Source organism: Ipomoea nil, unplaced genomic scaffold, assembly GCF_001879475.1.
Source record: "Ipomoea nil cultivar Tokyo-kokei standard unplaced genomic scaffold, Asagao_1.1 scaffold2115, whole genome shotgun sequence".
In the NCBI taxonomy this organism is placed as follows: domain Eukaryota; kingdom Viridiplantae; phylum Streptophyta; class Magnoliopsida; order Solanales; family Convolvulaceae; genus Ipomoea; species Ipomoea nil.
Genome location: NW_017618543.1, coordinates 412,430 through 423,098, shown reverse-complemented (window position 1 = coordinate 423,098; position 10,669 = coordinate 412,430). Strand labels below are relative to the sequence as shown.

At 35.1% G+C, this 10,669-nt stretch overlaps 1 protein-coding gene across 2 annotated transcripts; it reads left to right on the top strand.

The window, feature by feature from the left end:
- The first annotated feature begins 526 nt into the window (after nucleotides 1–526).
- On the top strand, nucleotides 527–9,190 carry LOC109148497 (proton pump-interactor 1-like). Of its 2 annotated transcripts, XM_019296245.1 has the most exons (9): nucleotides 2,261–2,589; nucleotides 3,277–3,350; nucleotides 5,047–6,049; nucleotides 6,129–6,287; nucleotides 6,396–6,575; nucleotides 6,716–6,910; nucleotides 7,553–7,651; nucleotides 7,788–8,396; nucleotides 8,556–9,190. In XM_019296245.1, exons 3-9 carry the CDS (start codon nucleotides 5,090–5,092, stop codon nucleotides 8,895–8,897), a joined length of 2,544 nt encoding a protein of 847 aa, XP_019151790.1. In that variant the 5' UTR covers nucleotides 2,261–2,589; nucleotides 3,277–3,350; nucleotides 5,047–5,089; the 3' UTR covers nucleotides 8,898–9,190. The 2 variants fall into 2 exon arrangements, with proteins under 2 accessions (XP_019151789.1, XP_019151790.1); XM_019296244.1 differs by lacking the exons at nucleotides 2,261–2,589; nucleotides 3,277–3,350 and adding an exon at nucleotides 527–765 and having other exon boundaries at nucleotides 5,073–6,049.
- Nucleotides 9,191–10,669: the final 1,479 nt, after the last annotated feature.

Sequence of the window (10,669 nt, the reverse complement as noted above, 5' to 3'; positions counted from 1 at the left end):
TTTGACAAACAATATAGATTTGACAATTATTATGTATACCAAACTTTACAGCCATCTGATGTGTTAGAAGAGGGAGAGAAATGTATAATGGCTCCCATGAATGATTTTGAATGCAAATCCCAACATGCCAAACCAAAGGTTGGGGAGGTAAATGATCAGCAGCAATCTGAGGTAATGGCAACTGAAATAGTGGAGGATGGTGAATCATACACTCATGTTAATATTCCTGCAGAGTCAAATTCTTGTGAACTTGATCATGAAGGGGAGAACCTTGAGAAGGAATCAAGTAAATGTTTCAGTTCTGATTTAAATCCAGAACTTGAAAGGGTTAGAGTTGACCAGGGGCACAAGATGGAAAATGTAGTGAATGAGAAACACACCTTCTTGGAATCAGGAGGGGCCATTTCGCGTGTTTTATGTGATAAGCACGTTAGCCTACTTGTATATCATGCTATTGACCATGTTTTCCAATCAAAAGAAGGTGGTGGAAAAATTGATGTTTCTGAAAGTTCCCATGAATTCAGATATTCTGAGGAAGCCAAGATCATGGGTGCTCCTGCTGTTTGCATGATGACTGAAGATGACACTAGAGAAAAGCCAATTGATACTACAGACCATGTTTCTCAATCAGAATAAGGTAGTGGATAATTGATGTGGGTGCTCCTGCTGCTTGCATGATGAGTGAAGGTGACACCAGAAAAAATCCAATTGATTCTATAGACCATGTTTCTCAATCAGACGATGGTAGTGGACAAATTGATGTTGGTGAAAGTTGTGACACCCCGTTATTTTAAACCACCTTATTTAATAAAATATTCTCAAGGGTAAAATTTATTTTTTTCGATCCTAATTGTTTTAGTTTGAATACTGTCAAAATAAATTATTTTACTTCAAAAATTCAAATAAGCTAATTTATAGTCCATGATTTTGTTATCCAAAATTTATCATGAGCCTGCTAAAATCATTTTATGTCTATTAACTTCTAAGCCCAAATGATTTACACTCCCAAGTCCAATTGTATTCTATGAGCCTAGATAACTTGATTATTTTAAGCCCAACTCCCTAACCCAATTATGTCAAACCGTTATACCCTGTACCACGGTGCACAGTGCACTGTGCGCCCCGCGCCTCCCAAAACGACGTCGTTTTGGGAGGCGCGGTAGGAAGTTGACATGATTATGTATATTTGTTTATACAATTATGTATATTTTTTATTATGTACATTTTTTTATACAATTATGTACATTTTTTTTATACAATTATGTACATCCGAATCAGGAAATTTTTGTGTATAATGTTAAGAGTTGATGTGTATTATGTTAAAAGTTTATGTTTATTATGTATTATGTTAGATTATGTGTATTATCATTTAGAGTGAATTCTATTTTTGGTCCTACTGTTATAGGGGCGTTTCCAATTTTAGTCCACCTTAATTTTTTTTGCCACTTTACAACCACTGTTATTGAATGTGTTCCACTTTTAGTCAACCGTTAATATTTCCGTCAAGAGGTCGTATAATCTAAGGGTATTTTAGTCTTTTTATGATTGTCTCTTCTCTTTTAATTCAGGCGTTTCGTCCTCCTCCTCCGATATTCGAAGATGGCTCTTCGAACAACGAGAATGGGAAGCCAAAGCTATATCGTTTCGTTCGTTCCAACATGGGTTGGCGAGGTTTCTTAGCTTTTAGGTTTAATGTTCTCATTTCTTTTAGTCAAACACATAGCCTTGGATGAGAAGAAAGATCAAAATATTTATAGATTACACGGCCTCTTGATAGAAATACTAACAGTGGACTAAAAGTGAAACACATTCAATAATAGTGGGTCATAAAGTGGCAAAACAAATTAAGGTGGACTAAAATTGGAAACACCTATATAACAGTAGGACCAAAAATAGAATTCACTCTATCTTTTAAAAAAGAGTATGTGTATTTTGTTATATAATTATGTACATTCATGTATACAATTATGTGTATTCTAGTATAATATTATGTACATTTTTGAACATGAGATTTTTTAAAAAGGAAAATTAACTGTCAAACACTGGGTAGCGAAATTTAAAAAAAAAAAAAATTAAAATTAAAACGACGTCGTTTTGCATCTGAACGTACAACCGCACACCGTGGTGAACGATATAAATTGCCCAATTCTGTTTATTTATTCATTTAGCCCAAGACAAAGACAAAAATAAAACCCTACCATTATAGCACATCTCCAAAATATCTCTTTTCTCTCCCTGTCGGTAATTCCCTTCTCCCTTACAGACAAACCCATTTCTTTCCTCCCCAAGACTCCAGCTTATTGCATCTTCTTCACTCATTTTATTCACCTCCTTCAACCCAAAATATAGAAGTCTCTCCTCTCCTCTCGTCTCTCTCGGCCGTCTCTCTTCCTCTCTCTGTGACGCCGGAACAAAGACGGATGACGGAGTGTAGTGGCGAAGCAGATCCGACGAGAAGCAGCAGCTACCTTGCCGTCTCTCTTCTATCTCTCGACTAGCAGATCGACAGTTGCGGCAGCCGGCAGCTGGACAGCGGTGGTGTGGCTGGTTCCGGCGGTGTTGGCAACGCGAGTTGGACGTCGGACGAAGGTGAGCCTCCACTGTTGTTGTTGAAGTTGTTTTGAATATGGATTATAAAGGCAATTAAAGACTAATGACTTTGGTGAAGGTTTAGTTACGATAATTAGTGTTATTGATTGAGTTGTTTATTTAATTAGTTAATAATGAATGGATGGATTAATCTGAGTGAAGTAGACCTGAAGATTAATTTGGAAAATGTGATGATTAGCTTAATAATGGTGATTAAGTTTGATAATGATGGTTGGACTAATAAAGCATAACGATTGTGGTAATGATTGGATTATGTCTTAATAATGTTGAACTAATAATAATTATTGGATGATGAAGGGCAAAGAGATGTTAACGATGGGCTGCTAATGATGATTATTAGGATTTTTAAGTTAATGGTGATTAATGGCTAATGATGGTTGGTTATTATATGATGATGACATGATGATGCTATGAAATAATATGATGGTTTATGACGAGTATAATAATGATGATTATAGTATTAATAATGGGTGATTAGAGATGATTAGATAATGATTTAGAATGGAGATGATTATGTATTCTGTGTTGATTAGATGATGATGGACTACATAGAATATTAATAGTAATTACGAACTATGATGATGAAGTGGATGGTTTGGTAATTTCGGTTGGGGACTATTAATGATTCTGGATTAATGATTAAATGAAGAATTGATTGATCCACAGGTTCCATGTAGAAGTGGTTAGTTTAAGAGTTGAGCCTAAGGTAGAGTATTTGGCTTTTGGAGCTTAGCTGTGAGGTAAGTTTCTATGTCCGTTTAAATTACTTTGCCCTACTAAATGTTCTACTTATATGATTTGTGTACTTAAATTATTTTGAGAATGTGTTCTAGTTTCAAAATGTGATAAATAGCAAAATATGGTTATTTTGGTGTTGACGTGTGATTTATATGGGTTGAAACTATATTTTTGAAAGGTGTATAATCTATGGTGTGCCTAAATGTTTTGTGTTGAAACCCCATTATAATTGGGATTGATTTGAGTATTGGAAAACTTATAATTTTGTGATATATACATATATTTATATTGCTATAGAGTTTGATGAAACTCATACTTTGAGAAATATTGATTGAAAACCTAAGTATATTGAAATGAGTGAAACTATGTTTATATTGGAGGATATGAAGTTATATTTATTCTTGAAGGACTATCTTTTTGGAGGAAATGTGTAAATTAGAGAAAATGTATTATTTTGCATACTATTATTTTGCATACTATTATATTCTTTTTGGAGGATGAAAACTAATTTGGAAAGTATGGATATTGATGGGTTATATATACTCTATATTATTTGAAAACTATAATTTGGATAGCCTACGGGCAAATGAGAATACTTATGAAAACTTTTCTTGGAGAACTATTATTATAATTGGAGGATATTGTATTTATTTTTGGAGGATATGTGGATATGATGGATGGTTGTGGATTTGTGGACTTTGGTCCTAGTGTGGGCTCCGGCCCTATTTTGATGAGATTGTATCTGGTAGAAAACATCCTGGATACCTACTATATGTGGAGTAGCATGGTAGAAAACATTTCTGGGCTACTTGGACTAGTTACTACTCTTTTGGGTGGGGGAAGCCCATTAGGGGGTGTGCACACTTAAGGTTTTAGTCCTTTATCCCACGAAAGGGACAAACTTGTGGAGTGGCCGGTAGAGTGGATTACCGTGTCACTAGGGCTTAGTTGATCTAAGACCCTTCGTCCCTTTTCACCTTATATATATGAGAGTATATGGATATGTGATACTTGGAAAAGTTATTTGAGAAATATGATTTGAATTCCTCCCTATCTATTATTATTGACATATATGTTTTTGAGAATGACTTGAGAGAAATCTATATCTTGATATGATAACTTGGAGAGATATATTATTATGCTATTGTGAATTCCTCCATATATACTTGTATATCTATCTATGTTTTGGAATGACTATTTGGGAAGTTATACGCTGAATTGATATTGAGAAATATTGGGAAAGGCTATTTTATGAATCCTCCATGCTTATGTTATTTTGGAAAGGAGTGGAATGCTTTATAAACTAGTTATGTTGTTTTGAAAAGGGTTAAAGGTTATTATTTTGAAACCATATTACCTTGCATGAAACCTAGTATTGTTATTGAGTAGAGTGTGTTATGGCATTGGTGCCTATACTATTTTGGGAAAACCATTTTGGTAAATAATATACTACTTATCTTTGGTGTGAGTCAAACTATATTACTGAACTGGTTTCAAAACCTATTTACAAATTATATCTATTTTCGAAAATATGTACTTAGTGTTGCCTAAGCGTGGCATAACACCCCTTTGTTTCTGTTGTTTATTTGAGCTTCCGCATTTGAATTCTCTTTCAAATTAACATTGTCTTTTATGCTATGTTTTTTTGGTTTAAAAAAAAAAATGGGGGTGTTACAAAAGTTCCCATGAATTGAACAGATTGTCTGAGGAAGCCAAGATCATAGGTGACCCTGCTGCTTGCATGATGAGTGAAGGTGACACCAGAGAAAAGCTAATTGATGATACAATTGGAAAGGTCAGTGCAGATTGTGAAAACATGTATGGGGCTTCTCTGCCTACAGAAAACATTTCTGTTCAAGATGCTGAGGTCCTGGAACCTAGGAGTTGTGATGAACACGTTGTATCTTCTGTTGCTGATGACAGCTGTGCACTTGTTATGAACTCTTTGGAGAATGATACAAGCCTGGGAACTGAATTTGGGATTCAAAATTCTGCATCAGAAGAAGTGTCTGCATTGGCTGGTGGAAGTTCTCTTCATGATTCAAAATCAGAAAATCTCGACTCAGAAGCTGCTGTAGTGAAGAGCAAGTTTCTTGGTCATGACAGCATATCAAGTTGTTCTCCCACAGATTCAAGCTCTAAAACCACATTTAGCCTGTTCACTGACAAATCTGAACAGAAAGTGCAAGGTGGAACTGAAATTTCAAATGAGGGTGCTGAGCTTGCTCATGGCCAATCTAGTTCAACTGTTGTACAATTATCTGAAGTTGGGAACTCATCTACTTCAATCAATAGGGACATGCATGGTGATAATACTCTTGAATCTGGACTGGAATCTCTGAGAAGTTCTTTTGACAACAATGGCAGTCCACCAAACCACACTAAAAACTTGGAAGTTCAATGTAATGGTTCTGAAAGAAGTAGTGAAGACAATTTGGTGTGCCAAGAATTTGTGGTTGCTGACAAATCTTTGTGCAATGAAACATTGGATATTTTGCTGGAAGGTTCTTCAGCTAATGTTGCTGGACAGGATGTTAGTACTGGGACTTTTGGAGGCTTGAAAAAGCCATTCCAATTCCTGATCAAGATGCCAAGGTTTGATGATGAAAAGCTTAGAGAGAAGATCAGACTTGCACAACTACATGTTGATGAGAAGACCCAAAGTAGGGATGCTATTTGGCAGGAAATAAAAAAGAAGAGAGTAAGATTAACATTTTAGGTTTTTCAATTTTTTGTATGCATTGCAGACTTGGTTTGAATTGTGGGAGTCTTTTGTGCAGGCCAATTGCCAACATGATGGTGTTGAATTTGAAGCTGCCAAATTAGAAGAGAGAGCTGCACGTAAGCTGGTTAGGTCAAAGCGTGCTGAAATTGAGCATCTTCAAACTGCAATTAATAGAGTGAAGAATGCAATTTCTGTTGAGGAGATAGATGCAAGGGTAGGAATTCACCTCCACCCTATCCCCTTCCCAATTACAGAATATTTGGAGGATTATCACATTTATATTCTGTTTTTAACATTTTACATAACTTACTCATGGCTACAGATATGTAGCATGGAACACATGATAGAGCATGAAACTCTTCCTTTAAAAGAGGAAAAGAACTTAATTCGCGAAATTAAGCAGCTGAAGCAGCTGCGAGATCAATTATCCTCTAACATAGGTAGTTGTGATGAAGTCCAGCAGGCTCTGGACAATAGAGACCAAATTGAAGAGAGCTTAAAGGTAACACGCTGAAATACTGAAATTCTATTCAATATGTTGCAGTCTGCACCTTTAGCAGGAATCCTATTCTGAGTTTTAATGTTTTTTCATTCATTAATTAACTCCTTTAACTTGCATTTACCTGACCTTAACGTTTGCAGAATTTGAAAAAAGAGCTTGATATCCTTAAAAACAAGGTATCAAAAGCTGAAGCAGTTGCTGTAGCAGTAAGCTTGAGATTTGAAGATGAAAACAAAATGCACAAGGAATTGCGAGTTCAGTATAAGGCTGCTAATGAAATTCGCCAAGCAGCATACGAAAACTTGCAGAATTTGAAAAAGATACTATATGAGAAGGTTAGTAGTAATATTTTGATGTTGAAGTTTAGCTTATTCTGTGATTAACAAGTTGTAGATCATGCTGAGTGAACACTTCAGAACTTGTTATACTTGTGGCTATTCATTTAATAGTGACTAGATGATTGTTTTCTTATCCCTGAGGGAGGTTGGAACAGAATATCTGTAATTTGTTAGGAGAATTGCTTTGGTAGTGATTATATGGCATATTTGCCCCTTCAGTGGAGGAGCGTTTACCAGAATGAGTATCTTGCGTGACTATTTAAGAATACACCTAGGTATAAAAGCCTGCAAATTTAATGGACTCTATTTTCATTGTCATTTTTTTTTGTAGCTTTATTATTATGTTTTTTAAATGGTTAAGGCATAAATACAACTTTTAAACCAAGTATCTTCTTTGAGAACTTTATGTGCCTGGCCTAATGGTTTAGGGTATGAACTTTGAAGGATTTTCAATTCTCTCATATGAAACACTAAACTGTAATGAGTTAGTGATCTACTCCAAATTATGGTTTTTATTTATTTATTTTGGTGCAAAATGGCAGAACTTGGCGACGCCTATTGTTACTCTCTCATCCTCTCGATAAATGTTTATGCCAATATTTTGTAGCAACTAAAAATTAAATTCTTCTGAAACTGTAGAACAACCATTTCCGGATGTACAAGGATAATGCATCAACAGCTAGTCGTCATGCTGAATGCAAAGACACTGAAGCTCTTCATCATCTTTGTGCCAACCAGGTTGGTTAATTCATTTCTTTGGTCGGTCATCTTTTTGAATAATGTGACAACTAGAAGTTTTAATTTTTCATTAATTCATTTCTTTGGTCATCTTTTAGAATAATATAATGTGACAACTAGGAGTTTTAATTTTCAGGTTGAGAAATATATGGAACTCTGGAATAGGGATGATGAGTTCCGCCAGGAATATGTGAGGTGCAACATGAGGAGTACAGTTAGGAGATTGGGAACATTGGACGGTCGTTCTCTTGGCCCTAATGAGGATCCACCTGTTCTCCCGGTTTATGTAGCTAAAAGAACTGATAAAGTGATTTCCCGTACATCAAAAGTTGATTTTGTCTCACCAACCTTGCCACTGCAGCAAGAAAAACAAGTAATGCTTATCAAGGATGAAGGCATAGCCAGAAAGCCTATGGTGAAAGTGACAGGACAAAAGACTGAACGAGAGAGGAAAACTGGCACAGTGAAGTCTAATTTGGAGAGTGCAGACAGTGTATCTAGTTGGGATGTAAGCAATGACGTGAAAAGGGAAGACATTCAAATTCAAACAAAGGAGGAATTGGAGTTGGCTAGGAAGGAAGAGGAACTTAAAAGGTTGGAGACTGCTGCTAGACTGAAAGAGCAACGCCGGTTAGAGGAGATTGCCAAGGCTAAGGAGGCACTGGAAAGGAAAAAGAGAAATGCAGAGAAGGCTCAAGTGAGGTCAGAATTACGAGCTCAGAAGGAATCAGAACAGAAAGAGAAGGTGGGTGAAGCTTTTAGCATCATCTTTGTGCTATTTATATTTGTTCTAACATGAAATGAAAATTAAAAGGCGAGCTTGTGTGTTTGTTTGTGTGTGTGAATGGATGGATATATGTAAACGCACATATGATTGTTCTGATTTTTTGTTTTATCTGTACAGGAGAGAGAGAAAAGATTGAGAAAGAAGGAAAGAAAGAAGGGTGGTGGCAGCGAAGCTGCTAATGAGAGCGAAAATGTTTCATTCTGTGAGAGCATAAAAGACATTGTGAATGAGGCTGAAACAAAGGAGACTGAGGAGGGTGGTAAGAAAACTCAAAAGGTCCCTCAGTATGCAAAGCAAAATAAGACAAAACCTATTCCTCCACCACTTCGAAACAAAAACAAGAAGAAAATGCAGCAGTGGATGCGGATAATTTTCACATCCATTATTGTCATCGCTTTGTTCTTGCTGGGAAACATTGGCTTCTTTGCCAATCTTAAGAGCCGCCAAAATGTCTTATAATCTTGCTTTAATTTCCTAGCCGGGATGGGGACTTTTGGTGTTGGATATTCTTGCATTTGGAATTTTAGTTTTATTTTATCTTTTGTTAGAAAAGAAAATTATTGCCAAAGGCCTTGTGGTCAAACGGCATACCTGTAGCCCCTTAAATGAGAGGTTTCAGGTTCGAACATGTTTTAGTGCTTTAATATGTTGAGAAAGTATGTAAAAAGAAAAGGAAATTGTTTGAACGACGTGGGGTTTTGTATTTTGCATAATGAACAAGAGTAGTAACATTACATCATGATTTTGTAATACATTGTAGATCCCTATTCCCTTCTTGGATAATCTATCGAATAGGCAAATGGGTATATAGTCACTTCGATAAAGTCGACCAATGAAAATGGGTATATAGTCACTTGGATAAAGTCGACCAATGAAATAAAAACTAAGCTGTCATTGAAATTTGAAAGTTTATTTAAGAAAGGAAAGCGTATTCTTTTGAATGAATCTCAAACTTTATGGTTGTTTTTTTTCTTTACACCAAAAAAAAAAAAAAAAAAAAAAAAAAAAAAACATCTCATTGGACTCAATACCATATACGGAGTATAACTTTATGGTTATTTAATCTCAGCTATTTTTTTATTTATTTTTTTGATAATTAATCTCAGCTTTTTTAAAGTTAAGTATTTTAATTTCTTAATTTTAGTCATACACACAGACACGTAAAGCTATTTTAGAGGAAAAACTATTGTTGCTTTATCGAAATTCTTTGAGTGATTTGGAAGAACTCCTGAATCTATAATTAGTCATACGTGAATATATTTATCAGTTCACAATTATGTTTTATTGAATTGTTTGGTTGGCTAGCTTGTTGCAAACTAGTTGAACACTCTAAAGAGCTTGGAAGAACTCCTGAATCTATAATTAGTCATATGTGAATATATTTATCATTTCACAATTATATTTATCGAATTGTTTGGTGGGCTAGAATGTTGCAAACTAGTTGAACACTCTAAAGAGCTTCAATGTCTTCAAGGTGTTTTTAACTCTAAGTATCTTCAATGCCTTCCACCTATAATTTTACTAGGGTTTTGATGCAAACCTGGTTGGCCCGATCTTCTCTTCACAATCGAATTACAAAAAATATTTTAGAGTGATTTATTCGGAATCGAGGGTTTAATTTAGGTTGGGAAAATGGTTAATTTTTGGATTTTGATAAGTCCTCGACCACACCGGGTTATACGAACATAGGATTTGGGATGACGCCACAAGTGGGGTTTTACACTTGATAAGTCAGGTTTGCCATGACCAACTCAACTCTGTATTTTATTTAGCATGCAATGACCTTAAATAGCCATTAACAAACATATTACAACCACGTAAATCATAAATGAGATAATTATTAAAAATATAATAAGCTAATCCTAACCAACAACTTAGGATAACATAAATAATAATATAATTCTAACAAACTAAATCTAAAATAATTTAAAGATAATCATCCTAATTAATTAATTAATTAATATAACTAATTTTAAAATATTTTCAACAATTCACGTGGCCACAACAGGTTTTCTCGTCGTCTAGACGATCGTCTTAAACATTTAACTTTTTAAGATTTTCAAGAGCTCTCAGAATTTTCAAGAGTGATAAAATTCTTTACTAGATCTAGTTGTTATGTGTTCTTATATATTAATGAATCTCCTGCACTTCTGGCGTCAAGGAGTATTGATATACGTATATATGGTCCAATTTGGGGAATGTGTACGAGACATAGTCACTCTTTTTATGAA